The sequence below is a fragment of the Corvus cornix genome, chromosome 17, assembly GCF_000738735.6.
Source record: "Corvus cornix cornix isolate S_Up_H32 chromosome 17, ASM73873v5, whole genome shotgun sequence".
Classification (NCBI taxonomy): domain Eukaryota; kingdom Metazoa; phylum Chordata; class Aves; order Passeriformes; family Corvidae; genus Corvus; species Corvus cornix.
The window spans coordinates 5728857-5754580 of record NC_046346.1 but is presented as its reverse complement, the minus strand read 5'-3'; the positions used below and the strand labels follow the sequence as shown (position 1 = coordinate 5754580).

The window sequence follows — 25724 nt, the reverse complement described above, 5'->3', positions numbered from 1 at the left end:
CAACTATGACATTTACAACTAAACTCAGTAATTTAACACAAATAACTTGGTATCTTTGCTGCCTTTTTTTGGTCCATTTAATGTATTTGTGGGGTTGCAACTTTTTTAATCAGAAATACATTGCTTTTTGGGGGCAATTGATCACTTCCCCTGTATTGGAGGAAATAATACTAATTCCTCCCTTTCCTCCTCTGCTTGTTAGCATAGTGTGGGAGTTTGTTTTTCACATTTGTCCCTAGAGTGAGTATAGGCAGCAGAAGAATGGGGTGGAGCAGACTGCAGATGCCGTGGATAGTGGATGGAGACTGAGACTGTGAGCACAGCCCAGGCTGTGCTCCCAGGGCTGCCCGTGGGTCCAGCAGAGTGGGAATGTGCCAGCTCCCTGCTGCAGCGGACACAGGTGAAGCTGTGCAAATGCCAGAGAGACCTCCACATCTCCAGCAGGCACAAAGGCACACACACTGCTGCAGTTTTCCACTGAGGGATTGCAGCGTGTCCATGGGGTGGGAAAATTCGGTGGATTGGACACTCTGAACAGCTACATCTCAAAAAATACCTTCTGTTGCAACTGCTACTTGTCCATTTTTTTTGTTGTGGCAATTGAAAGTCAACATTTTTGTAGATACTTACATTCCAAAACTTCTGATTGAATTTGTGTCTTCAAATTAACCTGTCACACTTGCTTATGCTGCAGCAAGAACCATCATTTGCCAAGTCCAGATAACTTGCTTTACGTTCTGTTTTGACCTTCAGATTATGGTAGTTTTTTGGTTTGTTTTTAACTAACTGCAAAGGTTAGTACATACTGAATTAACTTAAGTTTTCCTGTTGATGTTGTAACCTTTTTGCATGAGGAGGTTCGTCATTTTCAGTAGCTTGGGTAACACACCACATTATTTTATGTGACAAGGAAGCAAAAGGAAAGTAATTAACAGGTACTGTGACAGAAAAAAATTCAGCTATATCCTTATGCTGGTCATTAGTTGAATGTTATCTTGATTTCCCCCTCCCTTTTAGACTCTACATTCTTCCATCATGTTGTCATCGTTTCGTAAAGTCAAAGTCCAGGTATTTTTCTGTAATGCATGCAGTGCCCTTGACACACTTGCCTGCCTTTATTGCAGTGACCTGTTTCTAGCCACTGGTTTGAATTTGTTCTATACAGCAGGTGCTTTATTTGCATTTAGTGTGTGTGTGATCTGCCTTTCCTTTAATACTTTTGAGTTGCTTAATTTCTGTCTGTGATGCATGATGTGTGAATGTTTTATAGGAGTTACAGTTCAATATAATCAGGTTTTTATACTGACTAATTTTCCAAGAGGTTTTTGTTTTAAAACATACCTGAGCAGAATCTTTTTCTTAATAGCATCTGCAAATCAACTGTGAAGAGATTTACAGTGTAGAACATTGTGCATTCAAAGTTGGCTTTGTTTCCTGTTCACCCAATTGCACAAATTTATAATCCTTGAGTTGTTGTGGTGTAACTGTTTCTACACAGTGATGCTTTTGTTTCAGTGGTGATAAAATAAATAGGATGTATGGATCAGAGTTCAGCTGGGGAACACAAGCAACCAGATTTTATTTGGAAATGGTAGTGATGTAAATGTTTATACTGCAATTAAAATGACAATGAAAAGATAACAAATGGGGATGGAAAACGCTGGGGTTAATTATATAATCTTGCATTACCTGTAAACTCTGCATTTCTGCAATGCAGTCAAGATAATTTGCTTTCTCAGGAGTCTCAGCAGAGTGCAGTCCTTGCCAGTCCTGGATAGTTTTATCAAAGGTCTGTGATGTTAAAGCAAAAACATATCCAAAAAAGCCCCGTTGTATGTAAAGACACCAAATTCAGATGGGCAATTCAACTACTCTTATTTAAATAGTGGAATTGGGATTTTAAGATTAAATGCCTAAAAATGAACAGGTCTTTATCTGTCTTCTTATTTCAAAAGTGCATAGTTGAGGCTGTGCTCAAACCCTCTTGTCAGCCTAAATCATCAGCTTTGCAACCACTTTGGTTTAACCAATCTACATTTATTTTCTCTTCTAATGCGACAGTTTCTGTGTCCCTGCAATACCTGCTTAAATTTTGGGGCTGGTTTGAATTTTACCTGCACTGTGGTTAGTCTGTAGGAGTCTACAGCATCAAGCAGCAACTTCAGCACATCTTGACTTTTTTTTTGTACTGCAGTGCTTGACTGATTTTTCTGGCTTGGAATTTGGGGGAGGTTTGGGGCTGTGACCTTCCTTAATAGCATATTTGGACACAGTGTTCTGCTGCACATAGTCTAACCCTAAAATGTCTTTATTTTGTAAAGTTAAATTCAACAAACCAAAAGGCCAGGCATCAATTTTGTCCCAATAGTGTTTAAATCTCCAGGATAGGATATGGCATCCTTTAGCTCCTTCTCTGTAACACAACATGCTCAGGCTCCCTTTGCAGGAGCCAGTGCTGTGCACGTTTTCAGAAGGATTCTCTTTGATTTTCCAGCAGTACAAGTATTTATGGACTTCCATAAACCAGGCAGTCATGGTGGTTTGTTTCTTCCCCGATGTTTTGAGGGAGCTGTGAATGGGAGAAATGAAAGCTGGGAAAAATGTTATTTTTTTTTTTTCTCCGTCCTTTTGAAGGTTATTTTCGCATCCATTTTTTGCTCAAAGAAGAAAGATCAGCAATCTGTTCCTGTTCCCCAGGAGGGAGTAGCTGAGATCAGTTAAATCTTCTTTAGACAAGATTGACGATGTGTGATGTTGATGAACATAAAAAAAGTGCATCGAGCTGTTCATGTGTGCATACTTGGGAAGCAGGAATGCTGTGATAGGGAAAATATTTCTGTTACAGGCTACTACTGAGGTCGTGTATGCTGAATATATGTGACACATCAGGACTTTTCTTAAGAGAAAGTAATTATTTTACTGCTTCTTTAGATCTTGATGATGTACTGATATCTGATTGTTTTTCAGGCAAAGGAGTTTAATTTTTTTAAGCTTCATGTAACTGTTTTTAAAAATACACTAAAATCTTCTGCCTAGCAATGAATGTATTTCACATTTGTGCTTTTAAATCCCTGAAAACATGTTTTGGTAAGGGAAATGCTGACAGCTCTGCTGTGTGGCACCACTGTAATTCCTGTTGAACCCACCTCAATTCCGCTGTTCCCGAACTTGAATGGTGTTGCTGACATCATCGTTGTTGCACTGTGGTGTCTGTAAATACCTGCAGTTGTATATTTTTGTGTGCTATTATGTATAATTTCTATTGACTGGGGAAGGCATAGATGGAAGGTTGAGAGTAATAAGTTTGTTTTGTTGTTTCAGGGTTTTTTTCCTTAATTTTCCTACTTCTTTTTGTTGGCTATTTTTTTTTTCCTTTTAAATAACATCACCAAAATGGTGCAGTGTGAAGAAGCATTTCTGATTTTTTGAGTTAGACATAAGCTGACCTAATGTCAATCTTACAGCATGAAAGGAGGAATGAAATGTCCTCAGGACAGTCCAGATCTGCTCTCTGGGGCTTGGAAAGTTCCCTCAGCCCCCATCCTTATCGCCCAGCACCGGCTGTGCCGGGCGGGGCTGGAGGGATGACGCCGGTTATCTGGGGAGAGCCTGGCACAGTTACATCCCAGCACTTCTCACCTTAAAAACATAAAGCACAACTTCTAGTTGATGGGATTCGTGCAAGAAGTGCAGAGGTGTATCCTAGGTGTCTTCAAACGATGTAGTTGAACCAAGAAGGTTTGGGAACATCTTGGAGGGGTGCTTGGTATTCCAGGGAGTGCTGCAGTTGGAGGTGATAACATCCAGGGAGGGAGGGAGACTGCATTGTTCTGCAGCATCCATGACTTTTGAGTTTTGAGCTCCCTAGTGGCTCTGGCAGCACAGACACTGCTGATGTCGCTGGGGCTGCAGGAAGAACAGTCCATTATTGCTACACTAAAGCACTTCTTTTACAATTGACTGGCTCCACTGTAGTTACAAAAGGAGCCTTTCTTTTAACCAATTCCAGCAAAAAGAGGAGCCAGATTGCCTGGCTTCTGTGGTGAGAGGCAAACCAGCTCCCAGGGTAAATCACAGGAGGTCTCCCATTGGGCTTTCAAAATTGTAACAATGTTTGAAATGATAATTTAAATAATTTTAATGTTTCCCTAGATTAATAATGTAAATAATTAAATAATTTAAAATGTTTTCAAATGACTTTGCAAAGGTTATTTTTAATATTGAAATACAAGTTGAATTGTATTGTACAGTGAATGAGTGTAGAGTGTTCCAGAGACTGACCGAGGATTTAATTTTCTCCCAGTACTGCCCAAAACCAGAACAAGCAGAGAGGGGCTCCAGCCATGCAGTACATTAGACCAGCTGCCACTGTGTCATTCCTGAACACAGTGCAGTTTAAAAGAAGTATTGTTGGGATTCAAACACAGCATGACAGGGCAGGAAAGGAAGTTTTTAGCAGTAACTTCCTTTCCTGGAGGAAAAAGGCTGTTTGAAAGAGTGCTGGAAAAAACAGCTGCTTTCTCAGGGAACCATATCTTTGCTTGAGCTCAAGTTATGTTCAGGGTTTGAGCTTTTAATACTCAGATACACTAATCAAGTGGAGATTTTGGTAGCGCTGCAAGACGAAACCTGGGCTTTGTTTATGTAACGCACTCTGAGTTGGTTTTTCTCCTTGCCCTCTTTTGACAGTAATGAGTGGAAGAAAAAGAAAAGCTGATTTTTCTTTCCTTCCTGCAACTGCCGCAGTGCAGCTGGGGCTCAGAGTTCATGGGAGCAAGGAGTGCTGCTGGCACAGCTGTCCTCTGGAGGGTGGGGACCTTGGAAGGGAGCTCAGGAATGTGTGGATTCGTCCCCATATGTTCCTTTCTATCAGATTGTCCTTTTGCAAGTGCTTGGAAAACACGGCCCTGTAGAACACTTTCCAGCCTGTGGAGTTTTCCATACAGTTATGCAAGATACATGTCTAATTAAAGCATGAAGCTAACTAATGACTAAATAACAATTTAATATTTAATGATGTATTTTAACTGATTGCCTATGTCCTTTAGTATGCAGTTCTAGTCTGGGTTTCTTCCCTGTCTCTGGCAGGATTGATGAGAAGTACCTTTAGCTTGGAGTGTGCAGAATTGATGGTAGAAAAGCACTGAGTGACTTGTGTAAACACTTGTACACAAAGACATTAATTGCAATATTGTTCAAGCACAGAAGTGTTTGTTGCAGCAACCTCTTGATATACAGAGTTAGTTGTTAAATAAGTGGTTAAATATCCAAACTTCAATGATGATAATAGTTCCACTTCTAAAATTTGTGTTACAGTTCTGTTCTAATGCCCAGATCTCTTACTGAAAATCAAATTGCTTTTTGAAAGTTTAGGAACCGAAAATTAAAGATTGTCCCAATTTTAATAGAAAAGAGAGTAGTCAAGTCTTTGCTGCCTGTGGTAACAATATTAGGTTTTAGTTCATGAAGTAATATAGAAGGATTTTCAGTTGGAGCAAGATCACTGGTTAAATAAAATGCTCTTTAAATTACTTGTCTAAGGCCATATCTGTGAAGCCTCTTACTTGCTTTTGAAAGGTTATGTAGAGAGTGGCAGGATGGGTTTGTAACTTTTTTTAGAGAACAAAGAAGAGATGCATCAGAAAGAGATGTGGGTCTATATATGTATGTAAGTGTATATAGATACATCTGGGCCACTTAACTGTTGTTCAAAGAAGAGTAATATTCTTTAGTTTAGTATTGAATATTTTAAATAAAATGTTTTGAGATATTGTATGTTGTACAAGAAATGTTTTGTGTTGGTATCTACACATATTTGTGCACAAACTCACATTTTTAGCTCTTTTATTGGACACTTGCATGCTACAGTTTGAGATGACACGGACATTACATGACTGCAGCCATATTTGTCCAAACCAAATAGGTGTTAAATGTCTTTGTAGATTTTTCTTTACCACTATTTTCTGCTAGAAGTGAGGTTTTATTTATATGTAAGATGTTTATATTTTATACACGTACCTGCCCACACAGAGGAAGATCGTAAGTAAACAATGTGTGATTTTAAAAAAACAGCTTTTTTTTTTTTGCATGGATTTCTTCCTGATCTACCAGTGTTTTATAAGACAAACATAATGGAGTTTTATTTTTGCTTTCAGAAAATGGATCCAAGTGGTGTAAAAGTGTTGGAAACAGCAGAAGATATCCAAGAAAGGCGTCAGCAAGTTTTGGACCGTTACCACAGGTTCAAGGAACTCTCTTCTCTGAGGCGCCAAAAACTTGAAGATTCCTATCGATTCCAGTTTTTCCAGCGTGATGCAGATGAGCTTGAAAAATGGATCCAAGAGAAACTGCAGATTGCATCTGATGAAAATTACAAAGACCCAAGCAATTTGCAGGCAAGTCTTCCTGCCACTTTATATTTCCTGCACTATTAATTTTGGGGCGTTACAGGTCAGCTGGGATAGAAAAAACACAGAAATGAAACTTGATCTGAGAGTGAAGAAAGATGGATGCAAATACCCATGACCTTGGAAAGTGCTCTTCAAAAGCTTGGCTTTTTTGCTGATGTAATTGGAATATTTCTAATAATGGATTAGATGCTACATCAGCATAGAAAAAGTTGCTCAGTGTAATGTAGTGTAAAACCAACTTTGTTTAATCCTAGAATTTGTTGGATGCCTTAACTCTGTGAATAAATGTGAATTATCACTTATGGTTTCCACAAAAAAAAAAAAGATATTTGTAGAAAATAAGTTTGTGTGGGCAGAATTAGCTGACAGGTTCTCAGAGGTTTGAACACTGTCATGTGCAAGAGCAAACACAAGAAAGAAGTAACTAAAACTGGGATGTTTGAATCCACCTGTCAAACACATGATACAACTGATTTCAACTGTGCAGTTTTATTATTTGTTTGTCAGTCCTGAATATGCATAAAATACGCTTTAAATCTTGATGCTGGGGAATGTGGAGGAGTCCGTGCACCAAATCTCAGTCACATTCTTTGATGTTTTCCTTTCAGGGGAAGCTGCAGAAGCACCAAGCCTTTGAAGCTGAGGTGCAGGCCAATTCAGGAGCCATCATTAAATTGGATGAGACTGGAAATCAGATGATAAATGAAGGCCATTTTGCATCTGAAACCATAAGAGTGAGTTTTAAAGCTTTTTACCCCTCCCCCCCTCTTACAGGCCATTCCTTAAGCACTTTGTTCAGATTGCACAGATAGCTCTATATTCAAAACCACTCTTTAAAATTCTATGGGTATTTGATTAGTCAAATAATGAGAGAATTTGTATTTTTAAGCTCAGAGGTGTTTTTCTCTTTCATGAGCACCCAGCTCATACCTTCTTTTAGATGTGGTTCTGAGGAGAATTGTTTAAAGATGAGATGTTTTTGTAGTGATTATCAAACTTGATTGATAAGTTTAGCATTTCATTCTAACTTGCCTTCACTGGTTCAGTCCTTCACGCCGTACCGGACCGCCCAGCGCCCGATAGTCACGGCCACCCAAGTGGGGTCCCACATACGAGTAGGTGAAGCTTGTGGCTCTGCAGTGCAACTTCCTTTTGCAATGTCTCCTTTCTTCCTTGGTTGACAGTTTGCACCATCCTTCTGGGCACTGCTCAGAGCTCTTTCCTCCCTTGAAATCTCTTTAATTGAACTTTCTGAGTGGATTAAGTGGTATCCGCCCATGATGTTCAAAAGCTTCTCTTGAATGACTTTCAAGTTTCAGGTCTCGATGAGCAAAGTGTTATAAACAATGGGTGGAGCAGTTACTTTCCTGTTTTGCAAGTTGTGTGCATGTGTGGGAGTGCAGTTTTACTTTTTGTTGTCTATAAAGTTTATAGTAGCTCCCAACAGTTTTGAAAGGCCAAGTGCAGCCAGAGAAACTCAATATTAAAACTAGTAATTGTTCCTAGTGTGTCCATATCATGTCACTTCACAATGTTAACTAAATATATAAACTGTTTAGTGTTAAGAGAAGTGGTTAAAATACAGTGAAATGGCATAAGTTTGACTTGAAACAAATGTGTTGTCTTAAATAAAAATAAATTCCCAAAGGAAGATGCAATTCACTTATTGTGAGTTGACTTTCATATAAAAGACTGAACATTTGAAGGGGAGAGCAGCAAATTTTTGGTCTGACTTCACATTAGTATAGAATTTAAATCAAATTTTATCTCAGGATGTTTAGCTCATAGTTAGGTAAAGATATTTGATAGCTTCATTAATTTATAACAACTGTCTAAATACTCAGTTCAGTAATTCCTATTTTTGTGTTACACCACTTTATATAATTTGAAAACTATTTACTGGAGATAAAATCGTGAGGTTTGTCCCTTACCCTTTGTCTAAGGTAAGGTTTAGGATGTACAACTTCAGAAAAATAAATAAATCTACTGTTAAGGACAGGAAGGGAATAAATCTCATCTTCTTTGACAGGGGATTTTAATAACAACATCCTTTTTTTTCAGACTCGACTGCAGGAGCTGCACCGACTATGGGAATTACTGATGGAAAAGATGAGAGAGAAGGGAGTCAAATTATTGCAAGCACAGAAGTTGGTGCAATATTTACGGGAATGTGAAGATGTCTTGGACTGGATCAATGATAAGGTGCATAATTACCTCCCTTTACTGTCTCCTTGATGGGAAATTTGATGTGCTTGTGTGGAAAATTTCTGTCAGCATAGAGTTGCTGGAGGTCAGGTAATCACAGAAAGCTTGTAAAGGCACCTGTATGTTTTATTTAGTTATTCACATTGCATCAGCAGTAGGTGTGCAAACTACTATTGCTCTTTTGCAGCCCCAAAAAAAATTACTAGTCTGAGAGGAAGCCTGTGTGTTGGGCAGCACTTAGCATAAACAATTCCTTCTTTGCTTTGAGAAGACAAATAAAATTCAAGTTTCCTCTAAGGGAAATCTTCAACACGAAAAGGAAATGTTTTTTAAGTAAATATTCTAAATTACTTGTTTCAGAAAAGAGCCAGCCTAAGCAGCAAGCAGTGTGTACATCGTTACTAAATGATTGGAATATCTTTAGATATACATTGTAAGGACATGAACTGCAGGAGGGGACGGTTGGCTCTTGATTCTTTGAACTCTAAGGAAGCAGACCACAAACCACACTATCAAAAGAAAAACAGCCACAAAATAATCTCAGTGGTTTCCTTAAATGATAGTTTGCTATTTTGTGTCACTGTAGGTTCAAACTGTAAACCCTGTATAACTGTTACTGAATACAACACTGCACTTTTTGTGCAAAAATCTTGCATCAGAAGCCTACAGCAAATGCCCATACACAGTGTAAAAAGGAACAAATTCTAGTCACCCTGTGTGCTAAGAATTAGTACTTGAAAAATTAATACGATCAAGGAAGATGAAAAAATAATTCTCTTAGTGATCTTGCATATTTTCTGCAGTAATGGGTAGGTGTTGGGGCAGGGAATGGAGTTCAGTGGATAAAACTTTTTTAAATCTGACCTTAAACACTGTGATTGTCTTTGACCTATTGAAAATTAGGACAGTTTGCTTCCTAATTTTTAATAGTGTTTTCCCATAGGATATACTGAAATTAACTTTTTTTTTTTTCACTGTGCTAGGAAGCAATAGTGACCTCAGAAGAGCTTGGACAGGACTTAGAGCATGTTGAAGTTTTGCAAAAGAAGTTTGAAGAGTTCCAGACAGACCTTGCAGCTCATGAAGAAAGAGTAAATGAAGTGAACCAATTTGCTGGCAAACTTATCCAGGTAAGCATTTATGTCTGTTGAAGATCTCTTTTGGCAAGTCAGTTATCACAGCAAACATTTGTCTGTAACTTCCCCTTTTCTCCCTGGTTTGGGGCAGATCTTTAAGCTTTGCTCCACATGGGTACTTGGCTATCTTCACCTTAAATGGTCACCATTTGATTCACTTGTTCTTCTGCCAAACAGCCTGAATAACTGCCCCAGCTGGGAATGTTTCTGAAATTGTGGAGAGTAGTGATTAGTAAGAGAAACTGTCATACTGGGGTTAAATATATTTCTCTTGGACAAGGAGGTTTAATATCTATTCTGTTTTGACATCTGGGGCGTGAACAAGGATGGAGACAGGGCAGGAAGTGTTTCATTCCAGGGAAAAAGAAGATGCTGTTTACAGCCCTCTTCCTATGGACTAATTAGTATATAGGGAAACCACTACTAGAGTATTGAATGGTTTGCACAGTGAAATTTCAGGGAAACTATTGAATTAAGTGATCATCTGGAAAGGACAGTAATTATAAATTGATCTCTTGAAGACCAGCAGCGTTTTGTCAATGGACATAAAGCCAAAGAACATAGGAAAATAGCATTTTTCCTTTGCTTGCCAGGAACAACACCCTGAAGAGGAACTGATAAAGTCCAAACAGGATGAAGTAAATGCAAGCTGGCAGCGTCTTAAGGGACTTGCCCTTCAGAGGCAAGGAAAGCTCTTTGGGGCAGCTGAAGTGCAGCGTTTCAACAGGTATGAACTTGGCTGGATCTGCTGAATGATTTAACCCTTGTGTGGGTGTTTAATGATGCATTCAGCTGCACACAGTAGTATGAGAAGAGCTACTGTCTCCTATGGCTTTGCTTTGCTCTTCTGCATGACTTGTTCAATGAAGGCCTTGTTGTTCTACAGTTACTTTAGAATGGTCATTCTGATGGAGCTTTTCAGCACTCGGCAGTTTTGTTCATTCCTGCTAATGGCAGTTTTGCTCTTCTTTCCTCTGAGGGCTTTTTCCCCCAGTTCTGTCCTAGATGAGCCTTAAATGGGGTGTGCTTTTTTTTTATTGGATGTCAGCCCAATTGTTTTGGAGGCTTTGAGCAATGTCTTTCTATTCTCATCTCCATCTACAGCATTTTGAGATTTGCTGTAATTAAGTTGGAGACGGGTCCAGAGGGGGAAATGGATCCACTCCGTGACAGTGCTGAGTGGTGCTGTAATTCCTGGTTTGCGTCTCGTCACAGCAGCCTGTTAATATACTTCAAAGTTTCATGAGATGCAAAGGAAGTCTATTTGTTTGTTTTCTAAAGGATGTTTGTAGTTTGCTGCAGTGTTTATATATATGGGTTTGTATGCCAGTACGTCTGGCACATGTATGGAAACATCCTGCTTTCTTCCTTTTTCCATACTAGACAAACTGTTTTCAATTTGTGCTTTGTTCTGAAGGGATGTGGATGAAACAATCAGCTGGATTAAGGAGAAAGGGCAGTTGATGGCCTCAGATGATTTTGGCAGAGACTTAGCCAGTGTCCAGGCATTACTGCGCAAGCACGAAGGCCTGGAAAGAGACCTGGCAGCTCTGGAAGATAAGGTACCCCTGCAAGGTGTATTTTACCTACAGTTTAAACGAAGTCACCTGCTTGTAAAAGGCTGGAAGCTCACTCAGTTTGTCCCTGGGTTTAGGTGAAGGCCCTGTGTGCAGAAGCTGACCGTTTGCAGCAGTCTCACCCAATAAATGCTTCCCAAATTCAAGTGAAACGGGAGGAACTCATTGCCAACTGGGAACAGATCCGGACGCTGGCAGCAGAGAGGCATGCTCGTCTCAACGATTCCTACAGGTGGGTCACTGCAGCAGGGCAGTGGTGCTTCCCTCCTTGTTCACATTTGACAGAGGGCTCTTGGAAGGAGAAGAAAGGGGTGCTGCTTCCAAAATTTTGGGATGATTCTGTTGTTTTTGGAGCAGTCTTGTTCACCAAATTCTATTTTACACTAACTTCTCATAGTAAAAGAAATATTTACATGATTGAAAAATTATTGCAGCTTTTTGTCATTCTCTGGCTATGGATCAATTATGAAAATAGACACAGTGATGCTTTAGGGCATTTGCTATTTTCTCTACCTGAGTTGAAATGTGCATTTTGAAGTACATTATCTGACTATGTTTCAGCTTTGCTGAAAAAAAAAAGCTTTTTTAATACTTTTATTACAAATCTGTTCACTGTGGAGTCTTTAAGAGTCTCTGTGAAGACTGAAGTATGATATATTGTTTGATGCATTGTCACAGACCAAATAAATGAATTCCCTGTTTCTGTGGTAGTTCTTTGTTGCTGTGGGTTTTGTCTTCATCCAGTCTTGTGCCTATACTGATCTGGTCTCTGAAACATAACCTGTTAGATCACTGTTGAGAAGCCATACTAAAAACAAACTAATCCTGATGTGGTGGTTAGTTTACATCCTTTCTGGTTTTGTTTTTCTGCCCTTTGTTCCCTCCCACGATGTGGGATTTTTGGCAGTGGAGACCCACACAAATAATCTTTTTCTTTACCTTCCCTGTCTTAGTATCTTCAGAGCAATTGACAGCAAATGTAAAAGGGAAACAAACTGATCAATTTTGCTGATAAGTGTTAAGCATATGCCAAAGGCAACAACTAAAGGTATTCTGGAAGGAATTTGAGGATTTGTTTGCTTGTTTTAAGGCTGAGTCATGTGCAGTTGAAATTTTCTGACGGTTCTCTCCTCCCCACACACCGTAATGGTTGTGACAGAAGCAGCCCTGTGGATTATCTTGAGAACTATATTTTGATTTCTGTTGTCCTCAGTGTGTAGTTAGGAATATTAATTTTACTTACAATATAAGTTATATGCAAAACGTGTCTTTGAGGCATTGATTTAGAACCCAACATTTTCATAACTTTAAAAGGCTTCTTGTTTGATTGAAAGCATATTTAGTTATTCAATATTCTGAGCACACTTTTATGTTGTTTTATTTGATCTGAGGAACAGCTTTTATGTTTGTAACCCTTTCTTTGGAGAAACGGGAGAGAAACTCTGCGAATTAATTATTCCCAACCATTTTTTCCTTTGCTTACCTAAGGCTGCAGCGCTTTCTCGCAGACTTCCGAGACCTCACCAGCTGGGTGACTGAGATGAAGGCTCTGATAAATGCTGATGAACTTGCCAATGATGTGGCTGGGGCAGAAGCTCTTCTAGACAGACATCAGGAACATAAGGTAGAGTGGTTATACAGCCAAATCCAGTCAACAGCCCTCTGATTTGTATGTCTAACACAGTCTCTGAGTCAATGTTGCAGCACTGGAATGCTTTGATCATCCAACTAACACAGTACTAGGTTGCTGTCCTGATTTAATATTTTTAAATTGTTTCTAGATGGTAGATATATACTAATTACTAAGTATTTAAGAATGCTTATGATAATATTTTATAAAAGGTAGGCCTGGTAGCAGCCAGTTGGACTAACGACTGTTTTAGTTCTCCATCATGAGGAATTCCTGTAATTAAGCAGAAAAAATACAGCTCAAATCAACTTCTAGTTTCATTTTAATGTAGGAATTTAACCCTAACCCTTAAAAAAAGGTCCCCTGGCTGCCCAGGGTGGGCAGCCTACCTTATGTGCATTGTAAGGTAATTCTGACACTCTATGCTAAGATAAATTTTGCTTTTTCACATCTCCTTCCTTAGGGAGAAATTGATGCCCATGAAGACAGCTTCAAATCTGCTGATGAGTCAGGCCAGGCTTTGCTCTCTGCTGGGCACTACGCTTCTGATGAAGTTAAAGAAAAGGTAAGTTGAGAGCACAAGCTCCTAGAAGAATTTTGTCTCTTTCTTCTGTGTCTCTTAATTTAAAAGGATGATCACATCAGGAACTGGAGATTTCATTCTTTACACAGGAAGTCATTTTCAGTTCAGTGCTAACCACTTTTTTAGAGTGACAATTTGATTTTACATCAAGATGGAAGTGAACTAGAGTGTTAAATAAAATTATTATATATTCCTCTTCCCAATCGATCAGCTGACCATCCTCTCAGATGAAAGGTCTGCCTTGCTGGAACTGTGGGAGCTCCGCAGACAGCAGTATGAGCAGTGCATGGACCTGCAGCTTTTCTACAGAGATACTGAACAAGTTGACAACTGGATGAGCAAACAAGAGGTGAGTGCAAAGCTTTGAATGCTCCAGATACAGTGGACTTTAATTTCTGGGTAGTCTTCTGTAGGCTTAAGTAGTTGGTATTGCCTACTGACAGTGCCATAAGCACCCACTAGTGAGTGGGTGCTGTGCAGAGTTATTTATCTGTCTGCCTGAAATGGTGCAATGGCTGTTTCCATGTAATGCTGAAACTATGAACTGTGGCAAGTGGGCTTGATGTGGCTTTTGTGTGTGTTAACTCTTGTAAAATGCTGGTTGAATAAGAAGATGGAAAAAATTATTGGCTGTTAGAAGCATAAAGCAAACACCATCCCAGATGTCATCTTTTACATTTCAGTAATAACATATGGCAGGAAATATCCCTGGCTGTGCTTGAGCTCACTTAGAGCAGCTGAGTATGGAAACATAAAAATGTGTTTGTGTCCTTACTTCAGGCATTTCTGCTGAATGAAGACCTTGGTGATTCTCTGGACAGTGTGGAGGCTCTTCTGAAGAAGCATGAAGACTTTGAGAAATCCCTAAGTGCCCAAGAGGAGAAAATCACAGTAAGACATTGGCATTGGTCATCACTAAATGGGCAGGAAGTGAAACAAGGGCATTTGTTGACTGGGGAGGAGACATTGCTGGAGGATAGTAAAGGATGGGGTTTGCTTTGCAGAATGATCTGCTGAAATGTTCTGTGGGATGTAACAGGTATTGTCTCTAAAACAGAAAATAGTGGAGAAAGTATGGGATAGGGCTTGGCTTTTGTCTCAGAGCCAGGTAACCTGGTGCTTCCTTATCAGACCAGCACACAGGTGGATGAAGATTTGTCAAAAACCTGCGCTTTTCCACATGGAGAGGATGAGGGTACAGAGAGAAAAGGGTGTAAGGTTAGATCTGCTAATGGCTTTCTGCCAGTTTTACTGTGATAAACTTCGGGGAATTGATGTACTAAGCAAATTTGCATAAGCAATTTCTATTACACCAAATAAATGGAAACTTGTTTTCCCTGTAGGCATTAGATGAGTTTGCTACTAAGTTGATTCAGAATAACCACTATGCCATGGACGATGTTGCTACACGCAGAGATGCTGTAAGTATCCTAAATATATTTGGACTGTGGACTTTAAATCTTGTTCTGCTTTATTATTTTACATGGTATGACTTCAATATAGAATAAGTCAGTGGAGTTGTCCTAAGAGGGGTACAGTGGTGGTACTTACAAGCTTGAGGAATTTAAAAACCTTTTACTTTCTTTTTTTTTCAGCTGCTAAGCCGCCGAAATGCCCTTCATGAAAGAGCCATGTACCGCCGTGCTCAGCTGGCAGATTCTTTCCATCTGCAGCAGTTTTTCCGAGATTCTGATGAGCTCAAGAGTTGGGTTAATGAAAAGATGAAAACTGCAACTGATGAGGCCTACAAGGTAAGCACAAAGATGAATGGTAGAATGCTTTTAAGGCGGTACTGGAATTAATGTAATCAGTCTAATGATACAAAGCAACATCAGCCAAAATGTTGCTGATAGTCGGTGGTATTAATAGCAACAGGAGGAACTGTAATTTCTTCCTGACCCCAAGGGGCATTTTTCCATCATGCTGTAATCATGCCTATCCAATAGCTTAAGAATTCTGATTTAAGGCATATTTTTGGCACCAAATCCTCTGGTGACATCATGACATGTCTATGAAAGTAGTCCAATTTCAAAAATTCTTGAGACCTTTGGGTACTGATTTTGCATTGAAATGTTCTATTTCTTTCTTCATCTGTAGGATCCATCAAACTTGCAAGGTAAAGTTCAGAAACACCAGGCTTTTGAAGCAGAGCTGTCTGCTAACCAGAGTCGTATTGATGCCCTGGAGAAAGCTGGCCAGAAGCTGATTGATGTCAAGCACTATGCGTCAGATGAGGTGGCAGCTCGCATGAATGAAGTCATCAGCTTGTGGAAGAAGCTTCTGGAGGCCACTGAGCTCAAAGGTACGACTCGCTCAGAAGAATATGGACAAATTTCTAGAGAGTTTAGCTGGGAGAAGACCGGAAATGAGTTAACTTCAGTTTCCACTTCACTTACCTTGTCCTGTTCTCCTCTTGCCCCTGTCTCCCTCAGGTATAAAACTGCGAGAAGCCAATCAGCAGCAGCAGTTTAATCGCAATGTGGAGGACATTGAGCTCTGGCTGTATGAAGTAGAAGGACACTTAGCTTCTGATGATTATGGAAAAGATCTTACTAATGTTCAGAATCTCCAGAAGAAACATGCCCTGCTAGAGGCAGATGTTGCTGCCCATCAGGTAAGGGAAAAAATTTTTATTCCTGCCTTTCCAGATATGCTCAGTCAGAGACCTTAGCAGGTCTGGTTTTTTATAATTTTTTTAGCTTTGGGTTTTACAGTTTGCTTATCAAAAATAATTTTGAACTGAAACATACTTGTATGTCTCTAAGAATAATATCTTTATGACTTTAATAGAAATGAGCTTCTCAGTCACTACAGCCACCTCACAGAACTTCTGAACTAATGCTGTTGCTGGATCAATTTTAGGATCGGATAGATGGCATTACCATCCAGGCACGCCAGTTCCAAGAGGCTGGGCACTTTGATGCTGACAATATCAAGAAGAAACAAGAAGCTTTAGTGGCTCGCTATGAAGCTCTGAAGGAGCCCATGGTAGCTCGCAAGCAGAAACTCGCAGATTCTCTTCGCCTGCAGCAGCTTTTCCGTGACATTGAGGATGAAGAGACCTGGATTAGGGAAAAAGAACCTATTGCAGCTTCAACAAACCGAGGTTGGTCCATCCTGGTATCTCTAGGATTTAGATGTCAGAATTGCTGTGTTATAAATTGTATCTTTATGGAACATTCCTTGAAAATTTCAGAACTGTTTGCTCTAATTAACATTGTACAGAGTTACATATTTGCCGTTGCCCCGGGTCTCTGTTGTGTTGCTTATATAATTCCAGTGGTAACTTAGTTTCCATAGTGCTCTGTCTTCATTGTTAAGAGTTTTCCCTCTGCAAGTTTGTGTAGCGCTGGCTACAGCTGCCTTGAAATTTTTGTTTCATCTACTGACTCTGATTTAGCTGATTAATTATTTTGTATCTTTCAGGCAAGGACTTAATTGGTGTCCAGAATCTGCTAAAGAAGCACCAGGCTTTGCAGGCAGAAATTGCAGGCCATGAGCCTCGCATTAAAGCAGTCACACAGAAGGGGAATGCTATGGTGGAAGAAGGTATGTCTCAATATTTTTTAACTCTGGCACAGTCTTTTGTTCTCTGGCCCAGCACAGTTAAGAATTACTGCCTGTTTTTATCCTGACAATAGACAGGTACCTACTAGCAGGATGAACTCCTGGTCATCCTTTCACCTGAAAATGAAAATAGGTTCCTTGGTGGGAACCTGTCATAATTTTCATAGATCTCCATCTACTCTTGATGAACACTTATTTAGCAATTTTCTACCTATTGTATTTAGTCTCTGTAATTACATCTGTTAAAGGGTTTTATCAGAGGTACATAACCATGATGCGAGAGAAAATTCTCTACAAAGACAAATTGCTTTTAAATAAATAGGCATGTTTATTTCTGACTGGGTGTTTTTAACATGAAAAAACAAACAAACAAAAAAATCCTGCAGGTCTGAAATAATATCTGTCTGCTGCCAGAACTCTGGAAGGAGATGACCTTTCCTGTTTCATCGTTGAGAAATGTTATGATATGTCTTGTTTTATTCCTAATGATTAAGATATGCTAGTACAACTTGATTGACAGGTTCAGTGTTTTCCAGTCTGAGGCAAAAGGACCAGCTGAGTTGTGTTTTTATTATTCTAGTCTGAATAGGCTTTAAATTGGTCTAATTTCTGTCACTGTGAAGAACTACAAGTAACCTTTTAATGTGTATTGGTTTTGTCTGCTGAAGTCCTTCAGTTCCCTGTGCTCCTGTTCCATAGGACACTTTGCAGCTGAAGATGTGAAAATCAAACTGAACGAGCTAAACCAGAAGTGGGACTCTCTGAAAGCCAAAGCATCTCAGCGTCGACAGGATCTGGAGGATTCCCTGCAGGCTCAGCAGTACTTTGCTGATGCTAATGAGGCCGAATCCTGGATGAGGGAAAAGGAGCCCATTGTAGGCAGTACAGACTATGGGAAAGATGAAGACTCTGCTGAGGTACTTGAGGTTCTTGTTTAAACCAGTTCTGCCTAAGTACAGTGAGGATTTATCCGGTGGTAAAAAAATGAGCTCTGATAATTTCAGGATTCTTATTGAAGAGGGCAGATTCTTGCATCAAGAAAGATTTTGGCTCTTAGTCAAAAGATGACAATTTTTCCTGTGTCTTAGTTGTTATTGCACATGAAATTCTGCTGCTCAGTATATTAAACCAACTATGAGGAAGCTTTACCTCTGTATTCACTCTTTTACAGGGTTTTGTTTTTTTTAAGTATAATGAAAATAATATCAGCAAATTCCTCATGGGATGAGCATTTCAGTATGAGCCTGGTTTTCAGCAGTTCATTAGTCTGGAAGTAATTTTTTTTGTCTGGAGTTGTTTTATTGGTATCATTCTGCAGTCAAACACCACGTCCCGGGCAGTGCTGACTGACAGTTTATCAACGTGAAGTGCAGTTTAAAGGCACACTTTAAACTTACCCATATCACTCTGGAAATAGTTATTTCTGGTCAGAACAAAAGAATGGAATGTTGCTGAGATAAGGCAGAGGCAAAGCACCAGGAGCATTAGGACCACTATCTAGCCTGTGAATAAATAGAAGTGATTATTCCCATGAGAGTCACAAGGCTGGCAGCTCTGAAAAACCCACATACCCTGTGTGTGGAGTCAAAGTATATATTTTAAGCAGAGGCATATTTGTAAAATGTCAAGGTGTGCATGTTGTTGCTATCATCCACTTTCAGGCTCTTCTGAAGAAACATGAAGCTTTGATGTCTGATCTCTCCGCTTATGGCAGCAGCATCCAGGCATTAAGGGAACAGGCCCAATCGTGCAGGGTAAGGAAAGATGCTAATCATGTACCTAAAATTCATGGATCAGCAAAAGGTGAAAACAAAGCTTAGTAACAGTTGTTGGTTTTGAGAGGTTATTGAAGACTGTGCCTGATTTTCTCAAAAAAAATTGGCAGTCTGTTTTTATAATCGTAAGACAGCTGCATTGTTTTGAAATAAAACAATTTAATGTGGTGGTTTTCAGGGTTTGAGCCCAGACAGCACCTAAACTGACTCTACAGTAGCTTTAACTACAGCTGAAGTCTATTCTAGGACAACTACATTGATTATAATAAACATGGAACAGCTCATTTTTTCTTGTGCTCTATTTTTTTAGCAACAAGTTGCTCCCACAGATGATGAAACTGGAAAAGAGCTCGTTCTGGCTCTCTATGATTACCAGGAGAAGAGTCCCCGGGAGGTGACAATGAAGAAGGGAGATATCCTCACCTTACTCAACAGCACCAACAAGGTGGGCTCCAGCCTCTTGCTTTGCTGCTTTGCTTGGCTCCCTCAGTGCTGTGCTTTGTTTGGTTTTGGCACATTTAGCCCATGTTCCCATTCAGCACTTCAGCTGAACCTCTTCACTTCATTTCCATCACTCCTCTACAGCTGCCAGCTTTTCCAAGACAGGGCACATGTCTGTGAGAACTTTAATTCCCTGATGTGGAGGAATTTTTGGCCAAATATAAGGGGAGACATGGGAGTAAGATCTCTATCTTCAAGAGGCAGTTTGTTTGAAATTATCTCCATAACAAGAGCAAGCTGTTGAGAGCATCACTGCTTTCCTTGTGTTAATAGAAGTCTCTGATCTGCAGCATTCAGTTGCCCAGCATTCTTTATGCTTGATGATGGCCTCACAGTGGTTGCTTTGTGGTTTTCTTCCTTCCAGGACTGGTGGAAGGTGGAAGTCAATGACCGTCAGGGATTTGTACCAGCTGCCTATGTGAAAAAACTGGATCCTGCCCAGTCTGCATCTCGAGAGAACCTCCTGGAGGAGCAAGGCAGCATAGCACTGCGACAGGAGCAAATCGACAACCAGTAAGATCTAACTGATGAGATATGACACCGCCAGCATTAGCTGGCTTGGCCTTTGCTTCACAGATGCCACCTGCTTAGGTTAATGCCTCTTACACGAGGGAGTAATTAACTGGAGCAAAACAAAGGGCTCCTTTACCAGAGGCCCAGATTCAGTTATTTTATTCTTACTCTAGATTTTCTTGTTGCTTTTCCCATTTTTAACTGTTAAACTCATGACACTAGAGCTCAACTTACTGTCTGACTTGAGTATTTTATGTGTTCCTTTTGTTGTTGTACCTAACTACTTAAACTTGTTTGTGAGATATATATGTCCTAAGCAGCTCTTGTATATGTAGTTGTCACTTCTTAATGTGTGATCTATTTTGAAAAGCTTTCTTAAATTTGATTCCATAAAGTACAGTGCTCTCCCTATACAGGGCTGCCTCTGGAGGTACCCTCCTTACAAGCTGGGGCTACTTTGCTTGCTAGATCATCACTTTTTTTTCTGAAATGTGGTGCCAGTATTTGTTACCATTAGAGGAGCTAAAAACATGTCCCCCCTTCTTTTTTTTTCAATTTTTATCATCTGTTTTGAAAGTGCAACATATCGTTGGCAAACAGAAAACTGCAAGGCTACTTGGTAATGACCTTCTTAAAGCACATGGTGGCTGAAGATTAATTCAAGCAAGGGCTGTGGGTGATAGCTGTGAATGCTGGCTCATCTTATCAAGCCACTTGGAAGCCAAAGCTGAAAGTTTTCTCCCATCTGTCTGTGCAGCTACATTGTCGTTCTGTGTGAGAATTTGCTCCCACTCAGTTGTGTTGAGTCATCAGTTATTACAGTGACATGCAATAATTACTAGCCTTAGCTCTAGAATTAAAAAACTAAAATAAAATCACACAAAAAACCCCACCAACCCATAACAAAACCCCTTTTTATCGGCACGACAAAAAGATGCTGGAAAATTGTGGCACATTGGTCAGGATTTTAATAAAATAATTCCCTCCATGGGTTTGCATGTGGCTTTTAGTAACTAGAACAGGGTGACTAGAACAGGGTGCCTTATTTTAGAGCCAAGGAGTGGGGACCACTTTCTAGTTTCCAATCCCATGGCACAATAATCAAGAAGTGAGGAGACCTTATAGAGAGAGCTCAACTGTACTGCTGAGCTTTCCTTACGTGAATTGTACTCCTGGTCTGATTTGCTTTGTTTGCTTCTGAACAACACCTAATTTTCTCCATTTAAATGTGAACTCTTACTCATCTCCTACCACAGACCAGCCATGGATGGAGCTGCTGCTTTCATTATTTTTGTTAATCTGACTAATTTTTCGCATGCATTTGCTGTGCTCCCTGTCTGTGCAGGACTCTCATAACTAAGGAGGTCGGCAGTGTATCTCTGCGTATGAAACAGGTCGAAGAACTGTGAGTAGGATTAGCCCTTTCCTAAATCATGCTGTCTCCACACTGTCACTGTTCATCCTCCCTTTGTTTCTTTCTTTGGGAAAGCTGCTCCAAAGAGACGTGAAGGAGGCAATTTCTGCAATGAGGATTAGTTTAGATGAATGTGGTGGTCTGTGTTTCCAGCTGCTTATCTTGCTGGGCACCTCTGTGCTGCTAAATTGGTTCATGTTTATTCCATCACGCTGATTTTGCTTACCAAAGAGGCTTTAGGTCTATCTAGACTGTTTTCCTTAAAAAGCATCTCCTGCATTTTGTGAGGTGCAGATAGAAATATTAGTTTGTTTATATAAATATATACAAAATACATCTACCAAGTATTGCATCACATCTGAATGTCTTAAGAGTTTGGGAAGGGTGGGGCTATCATGGTTTATCACAGAAAGTAACATTTATGCTGGATAGTCAAAAAACATTATTTATATAGGGTGATTATTTCTTAATTTTAACATTAACTAGATTTTGAGACTTGTGTTCGTGTCTCCTGGAAAAGATACCAAGTTTGCATTATACAGGTGGAAGTTACTGGGAAATCCAAAGCCACAGTGTTTATTGGCTGTGCTTGTCTTTTCATAGCAAATGTGTTTCTTGAGAATTAAAAGTGAAACTTTTATGTAAATCTCTCAAGTGTTGCAAAGCAACTCTGAGGTAAGGTCTGCTTCTAAAGGAGTTTTGCCCCAGATCCTCTATGAGCTTTACAAGTATTTAATAGCTGACATTGTTTGCTGAGGCAAACAGCTGCAGTTAGGGCTGGCTTCAAATCAGTGTTTTCCTGAAGTCAGGGTAGAAAGTTTCTATTTAAGCCTAATATGAAAGATTCTTAGCTCCTTTCTGCCCAGCCTTAAACTACAATAAACAGGAAGCCACAAAGTCTCAGCTTCCATGGAAGGAGAGCTGGTTGATCAGTTTGGTATATAGACATTACAGCCCAGGATACTGAGGATTATTTTAAGGAGACTTTGTCATCTCTGAGCTGTTGGTTAGGAAAATGCTCCAGTATTGAACTCCTCAAGCTGGGGGGTTGTAACTGCTCAGTATGTGCCCTTGTGCTTCAGGGTGGGAAATGAAAACATCCCCATTTGAGGCCCCTGGAGGTACCTCAGCAGTGTCTGGTATTGTTTGACTTAACAACATCAGAAGGAATATAGCTTCATAATGAGAATCTATTGCTGCTGTTGATCACTGCAGTAGACCAATGTTCAAACTGATTCAGGACATAAAAAACCCTTCCAGATGCAGAAAAAAAGTCTCATCTTCTGGAAGACTTAAAATAAAGGAACATGAGTATTAAGAGTGTGGCTTTTCTGAAAGCAGGTTTTTAAAATCCAGGCACTATTATGCATTGCTAGAGAGATCTGTAACTCAGTGCCTGCAAAACTGCTCTTGGCTTTTTTCAGCAATAGCTTGGGAAGGGTCTTGTAGGATCATCTGTGTCAAGTTGATTACAAGGTGGTTTTAAATAACTGGCTGGTCTTGAGAGGTTTATTTGCCCCTGTGCAGACCAATTTAAACATTTTTGAGGTTTCACTTTTTGTCTATTCTAATATAAATGAGGAGTAATATCATTGATGTTGAGAATTCCACAGATATAAAAAGTGCATGTGAAATGAGTTTCATGGGTTTTTCAGTTGAATATAGGTGTGTTATCATATAGATTACACCTTGCTTAAACATTCAGCAGATTTTGCACTGGAAAATGGCTAGTGAGGATGTTTATGTTCTAAAGCTGGGAGGCCAGTGGATTTTAGTAATCTGATGACAGACTTGATGTACTTTAGGAAAATTATCTCTTGGCAAGTAAGAGCCTGTGGAGTCATTCCTGCCCTGCAGTGATACTGAGGTTTAAGGACCTACCCCAGCCTAGGCTGTGATTTGGGTTTGCATTTGCCCAGTGAGGCGTTGCATGTGGGAGTTCCCATTTTGGTGTGCAATCCATGTGGAGGAGAGGCATGGACAGTCTTCATTCCCAACTACACATGAGTAGCTCATCCTGTAGCAGAACAGGGCATAAGTTCAGAGTTTCTCCATTTTTGGGGACTCCAGTACTTGGGAAATTCCTGTGATTGGACTCAGTTCCATCTGACTGTTTCCTGCTTTCCTTTCCTGCTTGTCCCAGGTATCACTCTCTCCTGGAACTGGGAGAAAAACGTAAAGGAATGTTGGAAAAAAGCTGCAAGAAGTTCATGCTTTTCCGTGAAGCCAACGAGCTCCAGCAGTGGATCAATGAGAAGGAAGCAGCACTCACCAGTGAGGAAGTGGGTGCTGACCTGGAGCAGGTGGAGGTGCTGCAGAAGAAATTTGATGATTTTCAGAAGGTATGTTGTGATGCTGCATAATGTGTGTGTTAATTTTGGCCTTTCCCTTCAGGCTTTCTGATCATGTGTCCATGACAATTCTTTATAGCTGAGTATGAAATATGGCTTTGATTGGACATAAAAGGTCCATAAAATATATATATGAATTTTTTCTTTCATTTTGTGAGGCTAGAGAGAATCCCACATTCAAGTGTCTTCAGTTTGATTACATTGCCCAGGTTGCTCCGTGCTTCCCAGCTCCCAGAGAGCTAAAACCCTCTTTCAGCACTTTGCAGTATAGAATCTGCCAAGCTTTGGAGGAATTTCAGTTTGTGTAAAGTATAGCCTTCAGTTAAGCTATTCCTGTTGAAAGGAAAGATGCATTTTGGTTTCCATCTGTAGAGTTATTTCCCTGAGATATGGGGGGGGGGAGAAAAAAATCTGGCAGCTGGGATTCCCTGGCGTAGGCTCTCTGGGAACTCAGGGCCATTGTGCTCAATTCCTGCTGTTCACACACTGGGCACTCCTGGTGAGCTACCTAGTTCCACATGTTTTGTATGGGTGAATGTTAATGCTGGGATATTTCTCTGTTCTGTGTAGGATCTGAAAGCCAACGAGTCACGCCTGAAGGACATAAACAAGGTTGCAAAGGACCTGGAGTCAGAAGGGCTGATGGCAGATGAAGTACAAGCAGTACAGCAACAGGTGCTCTTTTTCTCTGCCTTAATCTAATCTAAGAAGCAAAGGATTTTCCTCCTTTCTTTTGTCTGTTGTCTTTGCCTGACATTGCAAGATTCAGGCTGTTCTCTAGTGTGGCCATCCCAAGAAGACCTTTAGAATTATATTTTTTAATAATGCTAGAGCAAATTGCAGCATCTAGAGCTTTTTCCTTTCTTTTTTTAGGAATGGAAAGTCTTTACAATAATATCAAAAGTCATGGAGAATCCACACATTAACTTCATATAAATTTGAAATTTAGCCTTTATTTATGTGCAGGAAAATGGGTGAGGAATGCTAGGGAAAAAGAGAAATAAAACAGAGCGCAATTCAGAGCGGAGGGGATTTGTGGGTTTTCTGTTCTGGTTTGGATTTTTTAGGGGTTTTTTGCCAGCTTTTTACATACTTGTGCTGTAAATAATTTTATCCTTTGCCAACTAAGTATGAAGCATGTTGGGAAAAACATTCTTTCTGTTAGAAAATAACAAGTTGTTTGTCCTGTCTTCTTTGCAGGAAGTCTATGGGATGATGCCCAGGGTAAGTGTTAATTTCTGAGGTGGATGGAGTGGCAATTGTAACAGGTTTGGGATGTACAAAGAGAAGTTCAGCCATAACTGTAGTTCATTTCCATGATGGAACTCACTAATGACTTTGAATGGACATTCAAAGATTATCTTATCTTTGATTCCTTTGTTTCCTGAGTGTCTTGCCCCACATCACAGATCTAAGCAAGCAGCATAACCCAAATTGATACAAATACTTGCATGAAAAAATGTATTTACTCTGTTAAGGATTGAACATGGAGATATTTTCAAGATTTTTTTACTGTATTCTGATAGTTTTAGATTCTGTTTTGTATTTAAAGCTGTTTCTTCACATTTTCAAACAGGATGAAACTGATTCTAAGACAGCGTCTCCTTGGAAGGTAGGTGTCATTGCTTAGTAGCACACAACAAGAAAATAAAAAAAAAACTACAGCACATCATCTTTTTTAGACCATTTACTTTTCCTGTGCCATAGAAATTGTCAACAGCCTGATTTTTACCTCTCTGCTACAAAACTGTTTAGTTTTGAGTTTGTACTATGAGGGTGATTCCAGTTTCTGGCCAGTAGATATTGAATAATCCCTTGTTCACTTTGCATGAGTTCTTTGCTTTCTGCTTGCTACAACAAAATGTTTTTATTCCTCAAAGTCAAAACCATTTATGTCAATATTCCTTTAGTAAGGGATATGCTGTATTCCATTAGTCACCACCAGCTCATTTTCTACAATAGAAGAAGCCTTTCTCCATTCATTAGAGGCCTACAATGGAAGAGCTGTCACCTACTAAAGCACAATAATATCTTAAATATTTTTTAAATTATCTAACATTGT

At 39.8% G+C, this 25724-nt stretch overlaps 1 protein-coding gene across 9 annotated transcripts in view; it reads left to right on the top strand.

The window, feature by feature from the left end:
• Positions 1 to 25724, top strand: part of SPTAN1 (spectrin alpha, non-erythrocytic 1) — a 46321-nt gene that overhangs the window by 1945 nt on the left and 18652 nt on the right. For 5 of the 9 annotated variants that reach the window (XM_039561920.1, XM_039561916.1, XM_039561921.1 and 2 more), the window contains exons 1-27: positions 1018 to 1068; positions 6156 to 6395; positions 7019 to 7144; positions 8472 to 8612; positions 9599 to 9745; positions 10345 to 10478; positions 11169 to 11313; positions 11406 to 11560; positions 12817 to 12952; positions 13422 to 13523; positions 13753 to 13890; positions 14322 to 14432; positions 14885 to 14962; positions 15137 to 15292; positions 15639 to 15843; positions 15974 to 16155; positions 16404 to 16647; positions 16968 to 17090; positions 17808 to 18025; positions 18770 to 18862; positions 19194 to 19328; positions 19749 to 19897; positions 21243 to 21302; positions 23455 to 23653; positions 24233 to 24337; positions 24863 to 24886; positions 25239 to 25274. In XM_039561920.1, the coding sequence (XP_039417854.1) occupies positions 1036 to 1068; positions 6156 to 6395; positions 7019 to 7144; positions 8472 to 8612; positions 9599 to 9745; positions 10345 to 10478; positions 11169 to 11313; positions 11406 to 11560; positions 12817 to 12952; positions 13422 to 13523; positions 13753 to 13890; positions 14322 to 14432; positions 14885 to 14962; positions 15137 to 15292; positions 15639 to 15843; positions 15974 to 16155; positions 16404 to 16647; positions 16968 to 17090; positions 17808 to 18025; positions 18770 to 18862; positions 19194 to 19328; positions 19749 to 19897; positions 21243 to 21302; positions 23455 to 23653; positions 24233 to 24337; positions 24863 to 24886; positions 25239 to 25274 (3615 nt within the window). In that variant the 5' untranslated portion in view covers positions 1018 to 1035. Of the gene's footprint in view, positions 1 to 1017; positions 1069 to 6155; positions 6396 to 7018; positions 7145 to 8471; positions 8613 to 9598; positions 9746 to 10344; positions 10479 to 11168; positions 11314 to 11405; positions 11561 to 12816; positions 12953 to 13421; positions 13524 to 13752; positions 13891 to 14321; positions 14433 to 14884; positions 14963 to 15136; positions 15293 to 15638; positions 15844 to 15973; positions 16156 to 16403; positions 16648 to 16967; positions 17091 to 17807; positions 18026 to 18769; positions 18863 to 19193; positions 19329 to 19748; positions 19898 to 21242; positions 21303 to 23454; positions 23654 to 24232; positions 24338 to 24862; positions 24887 to 25238; positions 25275 to 25724 lie in introns of those variants that run through there. The other 4 variants (XM_039561923.1, XM_039561922.1, XM_039561918.1 and 1 more) reach the window with 2 other exon arrangements.